Source organism: Mustela putorius, unplaced genomic scaffold (genome assembly GCF_011764305.1).
Source record: "Mustela putorius furo isolate JIRA1106 unplaced genomic scaffold, ASM1176430v1.1 tig00003853_pilon_pilon_pilon, whole genome shotgun sequence".
Classification (NCBI taxonomy): domain Eukaryota; kingdom Metazoa; phylum Chordata; class Mammalia; order Carnivora; family Mustelidae; genus Mustela; species Mustela putorius.
In genome coordinates this window covers 17,884,249-17,903,857 of record NW_025422005.1, presented here as the reverse complement: position 1 = coordinate 17,903,857, position 19,609 = coordinate 17,884,249, and the positions used below count along the sequence as shown (strand labels likewise).

Sequence of the window (19,609 nt, the reverse complement as noted above, 5' to 3'; positions counted from 1 at the left end):
GCTCAGTCATTTGAGGGTCATGGGATGGAGCCCCAAGTAGGGCTCTGGGCTCAGCAGGCAGTCAGCTTCTCTCCTTTTCCCTCTCCCTCTGCCCCTCCCCCTGTTCACAAGCCTGTGAGCACAGACATGGGTTCTGTCTCTCTCTCTCTCAAGTAAGCAAATCTTTAAATAAATAAACAAACTCCAGCCCATAAAACTAAACTCTACAGAGGGAGTCCTTCTATGCCGAGATCAGAAATACCATCGCATCATACCAAAGCTACTGGTAGGGGCTGGGGAGGCAGCAGGGTCAACCGGAGTTGGGCTTATACAAGCCAAAAGAAAAAAACAAGAATCAGTCATTTTCAGTTTCTCTCATCATGTGATTTAATAACTAATATTTTTACTTAATACAGAAATCTTGGTTTCCAAAGTCTGAACACGGCCAAGAAGAAATATTGATGGAAAATTGGCAGGTACAAGAAAAGACTAGAAGTACTACAAACTGGAGGGAGGAAAAAGCAGGTAGATCAGGGTTTTAGAAATAAAGGACCAAGATCTGAGACTCAGACTATGAAGATCTAAGTAAGTAGTTCCCAATTCCAAAGCATATCAACACATATATAAACAGCAGAGTGCTAACAAAAAAGGAAACAACCTCATTTCAAACATTTGGTACCCTCTTGTTTTCCAGGCAGTTAGAACAGGATGTAGACTTTACCTTCAAGGAATTAAATGTCTATCTACAAGGGGAGATATGCATATAAATATGTACATACAAAATGACACACACTTAGTATCTATTTTCTGTGTATCAGAAACTGTTCTAAGCTTATTATATGCTCCATATACCAACTAATTTATTCCTATGAGCTTGGTCTATTAATATCCTAACTGTACAGATGAGGCACAGAGAGGTTTAAGTAGTGTGTCCTGGAACACACAACTAGTAAGTGGACAGAGTGGACTAGAAATTTTAATTACATTCAAATTATAAGGGGCCTTATGTCCTTGCTAAAGGATCTGAACTTCACCCTATTGGTTAGTGGTTCCCAACTAGAGCTGGTATATCATAATATACACACCTACCCGGCCCCTCTTGGTGAGGGAAGAAGGCATTCTCACTGTTGAGGATGACTGCCTTTATATGCTTCTTTTATTATAGGGAGGGTGCCCTACCCTCTAGGTGTTGGAGTAAACAAACACAAATGGAGAACTGCACTTATCCAGGTGATGGGGAGCCAAGGGACTCAGGGGTAGAGAACTCCAAAAACAACATTCACCAGGAAGGCAACGTAGTTGTGAGTCCAATCACACTAGTTAGTAAGGTCCTGGCCTATTTCTCTTCAATTTAAAGCTACCTAAACCGGGAAGCTCAATATCCTTTTCACTCACACGCTTTAAGTGTAGATAATAGTTTTTGGCTACAAATTCAGATACCTCTTGGCAGAATAATTAACACTGTTTAACATACCATGCTAAACAACCATGGCCTCTGCCCACTCACTGCTTTCAAAATAACCGTAAAATCTTCCCTCATTTGCATTTCCCATATATCGGTTTGGAGAAGAAAACAAGCACACTCTTTAACAACAACCAAAAAAACCTCCACCACGATTTACCTGGCCCTTTTTTTCTTCTTTGAAACAACTATCCTGGTTTATATCAGCACAATGTTTTACCTAAGCAGAATCACAAGGCAGCAGAAAACCTTTCACGTCTTATTCCACAAAAAAAAGAAAATAAGTCTCAGAAAGGGAAAACAACTTGCCCAGGGAGTACAGAACTGTGTGGCCGGAACCCTGGGTCTCCGTCACCAAGCCCTGTGAGAAAGGCTCACAATGAGTGGTAAGCAGGATGCTGTTAGGTGGATCACAACATTTTTTACGTTAATAGTTACACACAGGAGAAATATAATCACCACATCGAATCAGTTTCAGATATTACTGCAAGATACACTTAGTAATTGATAATATACATCAATGCAAATATGGAAAACTGGGAAGCAGGATACAGTCACTCAAGTTTGAGAAACAATGCACCATGCTGCTCTCATTCTAACTAAAGGGTTAAATTAATAGTAGGCAGAGCATTAAGCATAGATCTCTTCCTCTCTAATTCATATAATTCATACACTTCGTTTCATTTTCTTGTCTTCTTGTATGGGCTAGGACCTCCAGAACACGGCTGAAAAGAAACCATTACTGATAGTATCCTTACCTGATTCTAAATTTAATGCTACCTCTAAAGTTTCACCATTAAGTATCATGGTGGGTTTTTGGGCTTTTTTGTTTTTGTTTGTTTGTTTGTTTGTTTTAGAACTTCGGTGGATACATTGCTGTTGAGTTTACGGAAATTCCTTCCTATTCCTAGTTCAATAAAACTTTCTAAACATTGATCGGTAACCCACCCTTCTTCCTTCCACCCATCTTTCTCTTATTTCAGGTTCCTTCCTACATCCTCTGCACTTCCCAGTACTGTATCTGCCACAGAAACACACAGAACCTTTGATGACATTCTGGGGGTTCTGCACCTGTCTGCTGTACCAGTTCCCCCAACCACAACGTTTCTAACACCAGTAAGTGAAAGAAAATCCTAAAACATTGTTCTGATCATGTCTTCTCTCCCATCTCTCAAACACACCCTTCAGTTATCTTCCCTTCTTTAAAATAAAAACTCAGGGAAAAAAGAGAAAATTGTTCTAAATTCCTGTTAACTTTCCAATTCACAGCCTAGCTCCGTGTAAGTAAGTGACTATGAGAAGAATCTCAGGGATTTTGAAGTTTTGAGGGAGGCAGCTGGAGCCAGAGGCTCCTAACTTCTCTCTCCTTTGCTGAAAAGAAAAATATTAAGGAAGCTAGGAAAGAGATAGGGATAATATCTGTAGGCAAATAAGGTAGTTCCAGGAAAGCGACCAGAGGGGAAAATCAACTGTTTAAAGCCCAAGCAAGTTATGAGTTCTTCCCCTCATCAGCTTTTCTTTCAAAACAAAAGGGCACTCAAAATCTTTCCCGAGGCAGCAACACCAAAGGGAGCAGCCAAAATGTTGCATCATACAAACCACTCCGAGTTTGAGAAACAAAAACCCCAGATGGTGGTAAAATACCTAAGACAGGAAAACCCAAGTTGGGAATCTTGGTCCTTCCCGGAAGCCTTGCTGCTCTTCTTAAAAAAAAAAAAAAAAAAAAAAAAAAATTTAAGATCGCATCGAAAATTAAACTTAAGAGTTTCATGCCAGCGGGAAGCGAAATGGTCTCTGACAAAGCATTCCAAGAAGTTGGGTTCATCATCTCCCGACCGAGAGGTTTCGTTCCCGGCCCGGGGAGACGCGGGGGTGAGGGTGGGGTGCAGTCGGGCCGGCGCCTGGGCGGGAGCCGGGCTGGGGGTGACGGGCCCACCCCCCCCCCCGGCCCGGGTGCTGGGGCAGCGGCGCGTCCCACCCAGACGCTGGACGACGGTCTGGCGGCCGCCGGAGCCCGCGCAGCTGGAGGCGGTGAGCACCGCTCCGCGTGCAGGCTGCCGGGGGTCCCGGTCCCGCCCCGGCTCCCTCGACCGGCCTGGGCGGCGGGAAGGCGCGGGTGGGCCGGAGACAATGGGCGGGGGGCGCGAGAGCAGCTTCTCCCGGCCGGGGGGGCGGGCGCCGCGCGAGGGCGCAGCGGGGCCGCGGGGGCCGAGGAGCGTCCGGGGTGCAGGGACGCCGCCCCCCCACGGCCGGCCGGGCGGACGCCGGGGGCTCAGCGCGGCGGGACGGCGGGCGAGCGCTCACCTTGACGAAGAGCTCGATGACGGGCTCTTTGTCCTCCTCCTTCAGCCCGTTCAGCGGCATCGACAACGCCATGGCCGGTTCGGCTGCGCTCCGTGGACGGCGGCGGCGGCTGCTCCTGCTCCGGGGGCTGCTCGGGCTGAGGGCTCCCGCCGCGCTGCGCTGCGCCTCCCTGGACAGTCCCGGCGTCGAGCTCGCCTCAGGGTCCGCTGCCCAGCACCGCCCCACGCCCCGCGCGCGACTCGGGGGCGGCCCCAGCCCGAGCCACTTCAAGCCGCGGGGCGGGGACCGAGGGCGGGGCCTCTCCGGGGGCGGGGCCAAGGCCCTGCGTCTCAGGACCCCGGAGGAAACGCGGAGGCCGAAGCCCGGGGGGGTGTGGCCTTGGGCGCGGGCGGTAAAGAAGCTCAGGCTCGGGCGGCAGGTGGGCGGGATTCCGAGCCACGCCTCCCGAGGGGGCGGGAGGGAAATTCCCCCCGGGGGCCGGAGCCTGACACCGCCTCCCGCCGCGGCGCGGGCGCGTCTTCGCAGCTGCTGCTGGCGCCCTGCCCGGTGACCTCATCTCTTCGGCTGGCCTGGGGGGGCGAGGAGGCACCTCCCGCTCTGTCCCCCCGCTGCAGCCCACTGGACCCAGCCCTTTCCCGCGGGCGGCCACCTCCCCAGCTCCCTCTGTTAGGCGGAGCTGCCTTCCGGAGGGACAACTCTTTGGAAAGTTTTCATCCCCTTAGAAACACCTATTTTGGGACGCCTGGGTGGCTCAGTGGGTTAAGCCTCTACCTTCGGCTCAAGTCATGATCTGAGTCCTGGGATGGAGTCCCCCCATCGGGTTGTCTGCTCAGCTGGAAGCCGGCTTCCCGTCCCCCACGCGCGCGCGCGCACACACACACACACTGCCTGCTGCTCTGCCTACTTGTGATCTCTCTGTCGAATAAATAAATGAAATCGTAATAAAAGAAGAAGAAACAAAGAAACACCAATTTTTTCCTCTGACTTCTTTTTCCTTCGACTCTCGGGTCACTTCTATCTTGGGAGCCAGCATATTGACAAATGTATCTTCCAGGCCTTAGGTGGTAAACAGCAGGGACAGGATCCCTTTCCAAGAGCCTGCTGTCTTGAGCTGCAGCCCCAGTGCCTGAAGGCCAAGAAGGATCCCCAAGTCACTTCCATGCTGTTCCCCCTGCCTGGACTGATTTCTTAACACCCGGCTCACCTGGCCAGCTCCAGTGTGCATCAGAATCACCTGAGTGCTACACCCACACCTGCTTTATCCATCCAATTCCCCTTCTCTGGAGAATCGGGAGATTCACATTTTAACAAGCATCAGGACAATTTTGATATAGGCGGTTCTCAAATGGAGAAACTGCCCTAGGTTTTCAGCTCCTGAAGGCAGGGACTGTGAATCTTCAAGCCAGGCAGGAGGCAGGAGCCTAGTCCAGGTTTGCTACTGCTGAATGCCTGGGACAAATGTCCCCCCCCACTCTGGGAAGAGTTACTTGTTCCCTGTTCTGACTTTTGGTAATACTTGACTCACAACTTTTCCCCTCTTTCCAGGTGAAGTTGAATGATGAAGGCCAGTCGTGGGAGGTTTGTCTCTCTATACCCTTAGTGTACTGACACATCTTAGTGTTGGAACAAATTGAATGTATGCATGAAAATACTGTGAAATGGGGCGCCTGGCTGGCTCAGTGGGTTAAAGCTTCTGCCTGAGGCTCAGGTCATGATCCCAGAGTCCTGGGATCGAGCCCTGCATCAGGCTCTCTGCTAGGCAGGGAGCCTGCCTCCCTTCCTTTCTCTCTGCCTACTTGTGATCTCTGTCTGTCAAATAAATAAGTAAAATCTTAAAAAAGGAAATACTGTGAAACCTGCAGCTTCTTCCTCTCCCAGACCATAGCAAGTTGTTCAAATATTCTGGTAGGGACTCTGTAAATGAGACAGTGTCCCCAGAGGTCAGGAGCACTGCTCTAGAGTCAGAAGAAGGGCTGATTGGGACACCTGGGTGGCTCAGTCGGTTAAGCCACTACCTTTGGCTCAGGTTGAGATCCCAGGATCAAGTCCCACATCCGGGCTCCTTGCTCAGTGTGGAGCCAGCTTCTCTCTCTCTCCCTCTGCCTCCGCCTGCCACTCTGCCTGCTTGTGCTTTCTCTCTCTCTGACAAATAAATTTTTTAAAAAAATCTTAAAAAAAAAAAGAAGAAGAAGAAGAAGAAGTGCTGAAACCCCTAAGCTTTGTTTCATTATGGCAGGAGGGGCGCTCTTAACCAGTCTTTGTCTTAACCGCAAGTGCTCTTCAGTGGCTGTTAGCTCTGCCATGAGCCTTGTATCATCCCCATTCACCCCTGCAGGCTAGGATGATGTCATATTCAAATCCCTCCTTGACCAACTTGTTCGTTGAAAAGAAATACACGCTAGGGTGCTGCCCCCCCAACAGGGACTCGAGCCTAAAACAAACTGCAATGCCTGTCTGGACTCTGAGAGGGCCTCAGTATTCGTTTTTCACGAAATTATGACCTGAACCCAAGGTCCCTTCCAGCCACCTCCCTCCACCCTGCCTGAAAAGCAACCACAGTGGTCTACCTAGTTCAAAGCTAATCCAAGTCCAAAATGGTCAAATGAGGGGCACTTGGGTGGCTCAGTGGATTAAAGCCTCTGCCTTAGGCTCAGGTCATGATCTCAGGGTCCTGGGATTGAGCCTCACATCGGGCTCTTTGCTCAGCAAGGAACCTGTTTCCTCCTCTCTCTCTGCCTGCCTCTCTGCCTACTTGTGATCTCTGTCAAATAAATAAATAAAATCTTTTTAAAATTTTCTTTTAAATGGTCAGATGAAACCCCAGAAAAGGCCCCAAACTGGCCCTGAAGCCAAGGAGCTTTTCCAGACATCCTAGTCTCCCAGGTGTGCCTGAGGGTTTATCCAGTTCACTGTGAATCAGCAAACATTCCCCGTGGTGTCTGTTGCAGGTCACGTACTGGTCTCCCAGCACCAGGATAAGGAGATGGGGAAAGCCTGGGAGCAGGGGTCTTTAGACCTTCTTGACTACACTCAGATCTTAGCTGAAAGGAAACCAAACATTCTCCTCCACAGAACGCCAAGGCAGTGGTGGTCTCCAGGGCTCAAACCCCAAGCCTGTGCTTAGAAACCTGGTCACAGTCACTCTTACCTGGTTTACCCAGTTTCAACCCCATGGGCTCAAAGGGATGGGTAGAGAGGAGGTGAGTTGGGATGTTTATGCAGGGGAGGCTCCGCAAGCACCTTGCATTCAAATCTCATTTTCCAACTGTGAAACGTATGCATAGTTTGCATTCTAAACTCTTGTTTGTTTCTATAGCACACACACCAACTTTAAAGATGGGTGGAGATGTGTTCTCTTTCCCACCTCCCCCACACCCATCTGACCTCATCTTAACTGCTCTCCCCTTTGCTCTCTACCCCAGCCCCACCCACCTCCTTGCTATTCCCTCAATAGTCCAAACACACTCCTGCCTCAGGGCCTTTGCACTTGCTCTTCTGCCTCCCCCAGAATTCCAGCGACTCCCACTCCCTTGCCTCCTTCAGGTCTTGGCTCTCATGCCACCTGCTGTGAGAGATCTCCCAAATACCCTCCTCTCTGACAGTGCAAGCTGTTCTATCTCATTCCATCCTCCTCTCTATCCCCTCCACACCACCACCCTCAGTTATCTAGTCTACTTATTTCTCTGCATCTTGTCTGTGTCCCCGCACTAGAACATCAACTCATATGAGAGTAGGGATTTTTGTTTGGTTTTGTTTATGGCTGTATTTCCAGCTCATGGAACTGCTCATGGTACACAATAAAAACTTAGGGAATGAGTGAACTTTTTTTTTTTTAAAGATTTTATTTATTTATTTGACAGAGAGAGATCACAAGTAGGCAGAGAGAGAGGAGGAAGCTGGCTCCCTGCTGAGCAGAAAGCCTGATGCCAGGACCCTGACAGAGAGACTCGATCCCAGGACCCTGAGATCATGACCTGAGCCGAAGGCAGCGGCTTAACCCAACGAGCCACCCAGGCGCCCCACAGTATGGTCTTCTATACCCCGGGCATACTCCGGAGGGTCCTGCTTGCCTGGTCTGAGAAGCCAGGTGCTTTGTATGTGTTATGATTGCCACTTGCCAAGGAGTCATGTTTTCCAAAGGACAAGATGGCGCCTCCAGAAAGCTTCCCCTAATGACACACTTTCCTCCTCCCACTCTTGATTATGCAACATGGCTGGCCGACGGTCTCCACCCCCTTTCTACAACTGAGGCAGTAGAGAGGTGCGATGCGCATGCACTCGGGGCCAGACTGCCCCGTTTCCACCCTGTCATGTCCTAGCTCAGCCTAACTTACTCAGTCTCTCTGTGCTACAGTCTCTTATCTGTAAAATGGACCTAAAAATTGTACCTATTTGATAAGATCATTGGTGAATGAATCTATGTTCAGTGCTCACGAGTGGTGCCCGGCATGTGGTCAGTGCTCTGTAGGGACCGTTGGTGTTATACCCGTATGTGCACTGGCTTTGACCCCTGAGTTCCCACACTGCATGCCAAACACCTAGCTGGTTGTTTCCAGAACCAATCACATCTCTCCCTCAGGGGGTGTCAGAGGAATAGTTTTCAAGGTCCCCATTTTACAAATAAGGAAACAGGGTCAGAGGAGATAAACAGTAGCTGTTCAGCTGGGAAGACAGTGGGACCGAGATTCAAACCCATGACTATCTCTTCACTACACTGTCCACTAAGTGGGTCTGGGAAAAGGTGGGCTCCTACTCATCCTTCAAGACCCACTCATATATCCCTCTGCTCCATGGAGCATCTGTCCACCATGGCATTGGCCTGGACGCTACACCACCCAGCAAAGTCAAGGTCAGGGTGGTGGCGCAGTTCTCGGCAGTGTGTGCTTCCCTAGCAGACTGCCTGATTTCCACCCCCAGCTTGGGTGGATTACTCACGTATGTTCCCTCATCACTACAGCAGGCCTTAGAAGAGAACCTAACTCATAAAGTCATTGTGAGGATTAAATGAGATAATACCTGCATAAAGCATTTCATGAGAAGCATTTAATAAATGTGAGCTATGGTTGCTATTCATATCAGTGTGTTCTGGTTTTCTGTGAGCTTCTCGGAGCACGGAGATACGTGTCATATACATCCTTACTTGAGCTAAATATTTCACTTCCTGGCCATGGGATTTCGAGCAAGTTACTTTTTCTCTGTACCTTTGGTTTCCTCATGCAAATGATGATAATTGCAATCCCTACGTCACAGGCTTGTGATGGAGATTATACAAGTTAATAAATGTAAAACACTTAACACAGTGCCTGGAGTATACTACGTGCTCAATACATATTAATTATTATTTACACTCTACTATGCTTAACTTAGAGCCCGGTGCATTATATAGGATAACAATAGTCAGACTAAGTGAAAGAATAAATAAAATAAATTTCAAACATTGCCTTTTAACTTCCCATTTCCTAAGTACATATTATTGTTTCTCTCACTGCACATATTATATGTGTTCAATTATTTTTTTAATGATTTTTATTTTATTTTTATTTATTAGACAGGGAGAGAGATCACAAGTAGGCAGAGAGGCAGGCAGAGAGAGAGGGGGAAGCAGGCTCCCTGCTGAGCAGAGAGCCCGATGCAAGCCAAGCTGAAGGAAGAGGCTTAACCCACTGAGCCACCTAGGCACCCTCAATTATTATTATTTTTTTAAGATTTTTAAAAAATTTATTCCTCTGAAAGAGAGAGAGAGAGAATGAGAGAGAGAGCATGAGAACGGGGAGGGTCAGAGAGAGAAGCAGATGCCCTGCGGATCAGGGAGCCCAACGTGGGACTTAATCCCAGGACTCCAGGATCATGACCTGAGCCAAAGGCCATCACTTTACCAGCTGAGCCACCCAGGCGCTCTGGTGTTCAATAATTCTTTGGTGATGCCAGCCAACCCACCTATGGAAAATCCTAACACAACTTTGAATTTCAACTCTGTTTCTATTGCTGTGAATTAGGTCCTATAAAATCTTGCTAATGGTGACTTAGCCATAATTCTGGCTAAAATTTAACACGAATGCTGTGTCCACAGGAACACCAACCTTTCCAGCCTCCCTATAGATCTGGGCTCCGCTGGAACAATCAAGCAGAGGAGCTGGAGACATATTTCAGTTTGGCTTTTCTAGGCCCTTGGGAGAGCGTTCTAGTGTGTGGGTCCAAGGACTGACATGTTCCTCCTGGTCACAAGCCCCAGTGGATGGACCTTCATTAGGAAAAGGACCATCCAGGTACCATTTGAAAGAAGGGTACAAAGGAAAAAATGGGTTCAGAGAAGTTAAGCAGTTTTCCTAGGGTCACACAGCCGGTAAGTGGCAGAGCCAATAATCAAACCCAGATCTCTTTATCCATGTTGCTCATACCCTAGCCAACCATCTGCTCATAAAGCTGGTCTTAAAGAGTTCTTATGAGTGTTTAAAAAGATGGCACATAGGGGCATCTGGTTGGCTTGGTCAGTAGAGCACGCGACTCTTGATCTCAGGGTTGTGAGTTTGAGTCCCACGTTGGATGTAGAGATGACTTAAATCAAATCAAATCAAATTTTTTAAATGGTACATCAAGTTTTTAGCACAGTGTAGGCATTCAAAAACTGTCATCTTCTGCTTTTTCGGCACAAAACCCTCCTCAACTCAGTTTCTCCTTTGCCTCTTGATCCTGAAGTCAAAAGATATTGCATAACGGGCCTTGATTCAAATTCCACCTCTGCCACTCACAGTGGGGAAATTTGGGCAAATTGTTCCACCTTATTAAGCCTCAGTTTCTTCTTCTGCCGAATGTCAGAGGCTTATGTGGGATCAGGGAAGGAAGGGAAAGTTTACACAGATGTGAGAGGCCATTATTCATATCAAAAAGAATTTATTAACATACTCACAGGATCTACTGGGTTGGCTGTCTTCAATATTATTTCCAGAGAAAACCAGCTGGAAAGCTATTGTCAACAATAGGAGACCTCACAAAAAGCGATGAGATACAAAGTTAATATTCTTTAAGAAAACAGTGTCTTTCTATATACAAACCCTATACACCATCTTTTAAATTGTAATGGGACAAAACATCTCATTTATTAGAAGTGACCAAAAATATAAAAACATTTAAAAAGTAGGAAAGCATCTTAATAACACGTACAAGTTCCCTTTGGGGAAAATAAATGGTTATGCTTTTGAGAAACATGTATGTGTGAAAAAATATATATATTCACAAAAAACTTTGAAAATGCTTGGACAAATCGAGAGGCATGATTTATTCTTGGATAAAGAGAATCAAAATTGGGACACTTGGGTGGCTCAGTGGGTTAAAGCCTCTGCCTTCAGCTCAGGTCATGATCCCAGCATCCTGGGATCAAGTCCTGTGTCCGGCTCTTTGCTCAGCAGGAAACCTGTTTCCACCTCTCTCTCTGCCTGCCTCTCTGCCTTCTTGTGATCTCTGCCTGTCAAATAAATGAATAAAATCTTAAAAAAAAAAAAAGAGTCAAAAACCATTGTGATATTAGGTCTTTCTATATAATCCAAAACTTAATGCGATACCCATGTGTCATCTTTGCATGTCTGTATTTCACATGCACACACCTGTGAATCATCTTTTCATAACCTGTAATTTATCTTTCATCACATATGCATTTTTCTCTGGAAAGAGACACAAGAAATTGCTAACGGTATTTACCCCCCTAGAGGAGAACCGCTCACAGGGGACAAAGGTGCACCTTTGTTTACTATACACTGTTTTGTTTCATAACTGAAAAATCCTGCCCTTCCATATGTATTACTTATCCAAAAATTGGTTTTAAAAAGAAATAAACAGCGGTGCCTGGGTAGCTCAGTCAGTGAGGTCAGTCTGCCTTCAGCTCAGGTCATGATCCTGAAGTCCCCGGATTGAGCCCAGGAGTCTGCTTCTCCCTCTGCCCTTCACCCCATTTGTGCTTGCTCTCTCAAATAAATAAAATCTTAGGAAGGAAGGAAGGAAGGAAGGAAGGAAGGAAGGAAGGAAGGAAGGAAAGGAAGTTAGTTAGTTGAAAGAGCATTCTGAGCACAATTAAGACTAAACTTGTGGACAGTCGCCTTTCCACTTGTACTGTAGGGAGCTATGTGACCTCAGGCTTTCACCAGCTTGGTTTCCGGTCCTGCCACACAGTGAGGTGGGAGCAGGAGAGCTCAGGTCTCCTTGCTTGCATTTCTTTTCCAGTGACTACATCCAACCTCTTCCCTGTAAGGACTGGTCTTGAGGGTGGTGACCCAGCCTCTCTCTCTCTCTCTCTCTCTCTCTCTCTCACACACACACACACACACACAGTATTAAAACAATTTCGGTGCAAGGCACATCTGCTTCCCTGGGAGCAGAAACCCTACCCGCAGCCCCTTTCCTGCCCTGCTCGCCTGGAGACTGTCTCATCTTGGGAAAGTTACAGGTTTCATTTTGTCACTTGGAAGCTGCAGCAGCCAGGAAGGGAACCCGAGTTGACTTGGAGCCAGGGCCTTAATTGGATTGGATCCCTGTGGAGGCCATTAGCCTCTTGCTGCAGCTTGGCAGGGAGGAAATATTTCCTCCCTCGCCCCAGTCCCCACTTGCTCATGGCCCGGCCAAGATCTTCAATGGCCTACCACCCAAATAAGGTCCTGTATTAAGTTTCCAATTATTATGACTCTCCCTTCCGTTTGAGCAGGTTTTTACTGTTTCCAGGCACTAGCAAATACTGTGAGTGCTGTGAGTAGTCTCGTTTGATCTCTTTATTTACTCATGCCATAAAGTTTTACTGTGAGCCTACTGTGTGTCAGGCACTGTTCCAGGCCCAGGTCAGACAGCATCTTGGTTTTTATGAAGATTATATTTTATTTGAGGAGACAGACAACAAACCCATACCCAGGAGAGTTTGCCTACCCAGAGGTAATAAGAGCTACCACGGAGAACAAAGCAGAGTCAGGAGATGGGGAGGGGTGCTGGGGGCAGGGAACAGGAACAGCCTCTCTGATAAAGTGACATTTGAGTTAAAGATCTGGAGGATGTAGGGCAATATCGGTCCAACAGCGCTCTAGGCAGAGAGAACAGCAAGTACAAAGGCACTGAGGCAGGAATTTCCTCAGGGTGTTGGAGAAACGGTAAAGAGGCAGCTGAGAAATCAAACCTTCAGACAGTTTGGTGACCTGTTTGCCGACACTTCCTACCAACAGTTCAGTGGATCTTACCCCCGCAGTGCCCTGTGAACACTGAAATGTAGCAGAGGGTTTAGAAAAGCTTAGTTAGCTGGATAATAGAAATCATCCCAGGATGATAAATAACCCTTGCACAAAACAAACAAACAAACAAACAAATGAAAACAAAAAACAACCAAAAACAACAACAAAAAGCAAACCCAGATGTTTATGAGGCTATCTATGGCTAAACAAAAAAATAAAAACTATGTATATCTCTCTCTCTCTCTCTCTATATATATATATATAAAATCACTAAACATTACAAGAGAGAAGTCGTATTTATTGGCTAAATACTGTGCTTGTAACACTGTACATTGAGCTTTCAATATGAGGAAAGTATGACTCAAGGAGGACACGTGACTTGCTTAAGCCCACATAGCCAGGGCTTTCAACTCAGGTCCCATTATATGCCTGCCTTCACTGTGGCCCATGAGCATTGTGGGAGACAATGTGGCTGTCAGATGTGGATCTGTCTTCTTTACCCTGGCACAGAGCACAGGGCCTGGCCCGGAGTCAAGACTAAAAAAATTGTTGATTAAAGGGTTATGCTCTCCATCCTCAAAGCCTTTTCTGATTCTAATGCACCCCTTTTGCTTCCCTGCTAAAATGCGATCCATCTAACCATGGAAATATTCTGCGACTGTTAAAAGTGATTGTTTGTTTAAATAAGGCATAGTTCATCTATACGGTGGAATAATACGTAGTCATTAAAAATAAGGTTGAGGGTTGCGGTGAATAAGTCTACTGGCAGGGGCTGGCCACCAGGCTGATGGCTTCCTGCACCTGCTGCTCTCAGCTCAGTGCCCCTGGATGCTCCCTTAGCTCAGACCCCACCCCTACTTCACCACAGCTCCAGCATCCCTGTCAACCCTAACATAGCAGCCTGAAGGCTCAGAAAGGATAGTGATCATCGCTATTCTCACCATAATTATTATTCGATCTTTGGAGGCTCACAGGACACTTAATATCTGCCTGATTGAGTGGACTGTGACCACAATCTCATTTAATACCCACAACCCCTGGGGTGCCTGGGTGGTTCAGTGGGTTAAGCCGCTGCCTTCAGCTCAGGTCAAGATCTCAGGGTCCTGGTATCGAGTCCCTCATTGGGCTCTCTGCTCAGCAGGGAGCCTGCTTCCCTCTCTTTCTCTCTGCCTGCCTCTCCATCTACTTGTGATTTCTCTCTGTCAAATAAATAAATAAAATCTTAAAAAGATAATAATACCCACAACCTCATTTAATACCTGTGATACCTACAACCTGAGCTGAGTATTATTATTTTATTATTTTTTATTTGTTTATCTTTTTTAAAAAGATTTATTTATTTATTTGACAGGCAGAAATCAGAAGTAGGCAGAGAAAGAGGGGAAAGCAGGCTCCCTGCTGAGCAGAGAGCCCAATGCGGGACTAGATCCTAGGACCCTGGGATCAGGACCTGAGCCAAAGGCAGAGGCTTTAATCCCCTGAGCCACCCAGGCGCACCCCACCCCCTTTTTTAAAGAGTATTTCTGAGTAATCTCTACACCCAGTGTGGGGCTTGAATTCATAACCCTGAGATCAAGAGTTATGTGCTCTATGACGGAACCAACCAGGTACCCCTGAGTTGAGTATTATTATTGCTCCCCATTTTACAGAGGAAACTGAGGCTCAGAGTGGTTAAATCACTCGCCTAAGTCAAACAGCTGGTAAATGAGCAGCAGAGCTGGGATTTGAACCCGAGTTTAGACCGTACACTGTGCTACACTGTTCTGCCCCTCTCCCACAGCCATCGGGTGGGCAGTACCGCTCGTTCAGCAGTGTTTCTCCACTAGATGCTTCCTCTGCCCTCTGACCTTTGCCCTAGGACTATGAATACAATCTTCCAAGATAGACAAATAGCTCTGACCACAGAGGGTCCCGCCCAGAGTTAGTGGCCCTGACTCAGAGGAGCTGCTCATTTCCTTCCGCCTAAAGGTACAGAGACAGCCAAGCTGTTGCCCCAGGAGAACCACGGGGCCGGGTAGTCTTTCTCCAGCTGTTTTCTTGCTACCTGAGAGCAAAACTCGGCAACCATCTCCAGCCATAAGGTTTGATTTGAATAAGGATATTTCTTCCCCATCCTTGGCCATTCATAGTTCATTTATTCGGTACTTTGAGGCCTGAACAATCAGTCCTTTAGATCACAGCTAGGTAGCAGAGGGGGCGTTAAACTATTTGAAATTCAAGCAGGCGATGGTATTTTTTTCAAAGCTGAGAAGTGTCCTTCACGCTTCAAAAGAATAAATGCGTTCCCCAGCTCTGAGCTGTGCTGAATGTCCAGCCAGAGGAGACCCTGCAAACAGGGGAAAAGGAAAAGCCTAGAACCGATGTTTTCCCAGCTGCATCCCACACCCTGGGGGCTTATCTCCCTCCCTTGTTGGCTTGGAGATACCTGGAGGCCCACAGAGCTAATGCAATATCCTGAGTTTCGACCAGGACCGCCTAGTCTTTGTGTATTCACCAGGGGACAGTCCCTGGCAGAAGGACAACAGCCTTGCCTGAGCTGCTCCCGGACATGGCCAGGGTCCTGGGGAATGAGCCCAGTACTGTTTTCTTCTCTCATTTGGTTCACCTCTGCATTTTCAGGTGGGGTTCCAGAAGGAGTTCCTTCTTCCCCTGCCGTTCTTTTCGGCAGCTGGAAACACCTCTGCCAAGGCAGAGACCGGAGTCCCTGGAGTCAGCCAGCGGGCCTCCCCAGAGGGTGAGCATGTCCAAGCCCCACAGAAGGCTGATCTAGTATGTGAAGCAAGGCCCCATCTCAGTCCCTCAATAGGGGAGGATGACAAGGAAAAGGAAGGTAAAAGGGGGCCGGCACCCCTTCCTGCTGATCAGAAATAAACACTACAACAAGGGCGTCTGGGTGGCTCAGCTGTTTAATTGTCCAACTCTTGATTTCAGATAAGGATCTCAGGTTCAGGGGCGCCTGGGTGGCTCAGCGAGTTAAAGCCTCAGCCTTTGGCTGAGGTCAGGGTCTCAGGGTCCTGGGATCAAGCCCCACATCAGACTCTCTGCTCAGCAAGGAGCCTGCTTCCTCTCCTCTCTCTACCTGCCTCTCTGCCTACTTGTGATCTCTGTCAGTCAAATAAATAAATAAAATCTTAAGAAAAAAAAAGCATATCAGGTTCACGGGATCGAGCCCCATATAGGGCTCCACACTCAGGGAAGAGTCTGCCTCCAGATTCTCTCTCTCTCCCTCTGCTTCTCCCCCCCAGTTGTGTTCTCTCTTGGAATAAATAAATAAATAAAATCTTTTTTTAAAAAAAAAGGAAAGAAAGAAACACTGTAAGAGTCAGCAAGATCAGGATATTTATGTGACCTTAAAGTATTCCTACAGAGGGCTTACTACTTGCAAAGGAAAAAAAAAAACACAACTGTAACATTTAGTGTAGAAACCAAACCACCTCTTAACTGTTGATCAAAATGAACATCACCCTCTCTGGGCAGACAGACATGGGGTTGCTCCTGGAAATGATGCTCACAGTACCAGTTTAAAAAGTATTCCAGCTGAGGGGCGCCTGGGTGGCTCAGTGGATTAAAGCCTCTGCCTTCAGCTCAGGTCATGATCTCAGGGTCCTAGGATGGAGCCCCGCATCGGGCTTTCTGCTCAGCGGTGAGCCTGCTTCCTCCTCTCTGCCTCTCTGCCTACTTGTGACCTCTGTTTGTTAAATGAATAAATAAAATATATTTTAAAAAATTCCAGCTGAGAATGTACAACCTGAATCTTGTCCTGAGGAGCCATCAGACACACCCAAATTGAGCAACATTCTATTAAAAATACCTGGTCCTGGGGTGCCTGGGTGGCTCAGTGGGTTAAAGCCTCTGCCTTCGGCTCAGGTCATGATCCCAGGGTCCTGGGATCAAGCCCCGCATCGGGCTCTCTGCTCTGCGGGGACCCTGCTTCCTCCTGTCTCTCTGCCTGCCTCTCTGTCTATTTGTGATCTTTGTCTGTCAAATAAATAAGTAAAATCTTTTAAAAAAAAAAAAAACCTGGTCTTTATACTTCTAAATATCAAAGTCATGCGAAGCAAGTTGCATTCAACTTTCCTCATTCCTCCTGCATGATTCCTCCCCTCCAGAGCCTTCTGTCTAGCACCCCACCTCCTATTGTCTCAAGTGGGACTGGGAATTCATGGAACCAGAAACCCCCTTTTCTGTTTCCTGCTTGTCAAGGCATTCAGGAGTGTTTCCCGCTCTGTCTGGAGTATAGATGACTGTTGTCTTCCCCAAAGAGCAATGTGTGTAGTGGTTAAGGACTCCAGTGTTAAATTCAGACTGCCTGCGTCAGGTGCCCTTAGCAAATGACTAGTCCGTGACCTGTGGCAAGTCTCTTCACTTCCATAAGCCTCAGTTTCCCACTGTTATTCCTAAACTGTTCTCCCCGAGTTTGCTGACTGGCCAAGAAAACCACAGATTTAAGAAGGAATATCACAGAAGGCTGATTACTGCTGGAGATTAGGGGGAATTACTCAGAATTTGCACGAGCTCAGACTCCATCTGAGTCTGGGGCAGAGAAGAGTCAACAGGGTTTCCAGAAGCGAGGATATTTAGCACAGATATAAACCGAGCATCTGCTGTGTGTCAGGCCCTGTGCTAGACGTCATGAACACCACCAAAATAAAACCCCAGTTCTCATCAGCTTCTGTTCTTGCAGAGTGACAGCCAAGTTCTGTTACTAGCAAACAAATAAACACATAATGCATGGGGTGGGGAATGTGCTATGATGAAAAAATAAAACAGGTGTCGAGGCTAGAAGGTTTACCCATCTGTGAAATGGGGATATTGCAAGGATCTAACTCACAGCCCCCCTCCCAAGGATTAAAGGGAATCGCCTAGGGAGGACGTGTAGCTCGATGTCTGACACAGAGCGCTCAGTACCTCACATGCTTTGCAAATGCTTAAGAAATGGCTATTCGTGGGACTGGATCGTGTCATTTCTTTAACAAGAATTTTTTGAGAATTCTTTAATATGTACCAGCCCCTGAGCGACTCTCAGGATGACGAGTCTGATGCGTCCCAACCACGGTGTGCGAGAGGCTCAGAGCAGTCTAGCAGCGGGGACGGATCCACGGGCGGTTCCAAGTACGATAAGAACCAAGAGTTATCGAGCGTTTACCGTGTACCAGGCACTATTTTGAGCATTTTATCTGTATTAAGTCATATCATCTTCCACAATTCTGAGCTAAGCGCCGTTTTACAAATGAGAAAACAAGATCAGTGAGGTTAGATCATGAGCCTAAACTCAGGAATCCTGGTGTGTTATGGGAGCTCTGCGGAGGGCCCCCGACAGGACCGATCAGGGAAGGCTTCTTGGAGGAGGGCCCATTTAAGATTAGGTTTTCGTAATGAGTCGATATTAGCGGGGCAGGATGGGGGAGGGAGGCTGTCCAGGTACAGGGAGCAGCTTGTGTGGGGGCCTCAGAGGAGAGAAGGAAGGCTCTTCTGCTTCCCAGCCACTCCTCTGGTAATGAAGGAGCGGAGAAAGGACAGACAGGCTGGGCTGGGCGGGGAGGACCCTGTGCTTTCTGAAGAAACGTGGCCTTCCTCTTGGGTGGGGAGGTGCAGTGAGAAGCCTGGGAGGAGCATCTACCTGCCCTGGTGGGGGTCCTCCAGGCAGAGGGGCGCCCCCAGGCTTTTGCTCCCTGAGCGGTTTTGCTCCCTGAGTTCTCTGAGCGCCCACTTTAGGAGAAACAGCCTCTTGGCTGGGAGACCCCCTGCTGACCCAGGGTCTCTCTCCAAAGGGATGTCTCATAAAGAGCCAGAATAGAGAATGAAGGGGGAGCCCCTAGTCGAGTCCCCAGGACGGCAACTGTGGGACCCACTGGAAATCTGGGGCTTGAGTCTGGTTGATATTCTTGACTAAAAGTGAATTGAAACAAAACAAAAATTTTAAGGGGCCCCTGGCTGGCTCCGTGCGTACAACATGTGACTCTTGATCTCAGCATAGTCTGAGCCCCATGCTGGATGTGGAGATTACTTTATTTTATTTATTTTTTTTTTAAAGATTTTATTTATTTATTTGACAGAGAGAAATCACAAGTAGATGGAGAGGCAGGCAGAGAGAGAGAGAGAGAGAGAGGGAAGCAGGCTCCCTGCCGAGCAGAGAGCCCCATGCGGGACTCGATCCCAGGAGCCTGAGATCATGACCTGAGCCGAAGGCAGCGGCTTAACCCACTGAGCCACCCAGGCGCCCGTGGATGTGGAGATTACTTTAAAAAAGAAAAGAAGGGCCCCTGGGTGGCTCAGTGGGTTAAGCCGCTGCCTTCGGCTCAGGTCATGATCTCAGAGTCCTGGGATCGAGTCCCGCATCAGGCTCTCTGCTCAGCGGGGAGCCTGCTTCCTCCTCTCTCTCTCTCTCTCTGCCTGCCTCTCTGCCTACTTGTGATCTCTCTCTGTCAAATAAATAAATAAAATCTTTAAAAAAAAAAAAAAAAGACTCTCTTTTCCTCTCCTCCTGCCTTTCCTCCTGCTCATGTGCTCACTCTCTCTCTCTCTCTCTCTCCCCAAAATAAAGAAACAAATCTTTTAAATAAATAAATAAATAAAAGAAAAGAAAAGAAAACCTAAAAAGAAAAACAAAGAACCCACACTCTTTTACAGAGTTATGCATGCATATGGTAAGAGAAATGAA

General features: G+C 47.6%; 1 protein-coding gene across 1 annotated transcript in view; it reads right to left on the bottom strand.

The window, feature by feature from the left end:
* The window catches only part of CLIC4 (chloride intracellular channel 4), a 71,093-nt gene extending 67,093 nt beyond the window's left edge, over window positions 1-4,000 (bottom strand). Inside the window, exon 1 of the mRNA XM_004741149.3 lies at window positions 3,746-4,000. Coding sequence (XP_004741206.1) covers window positions 3,746-3,817 — 72 coding nt within the window. The 5' untranslated portion in view covers window positions 3,818-4,000. The remainder of the gene's footprint in view (window positions 1-3,745) is intronic.
* Between the last annotated feature and the right edge of the window lie 15,609 nt (window positions 4,001-19,609).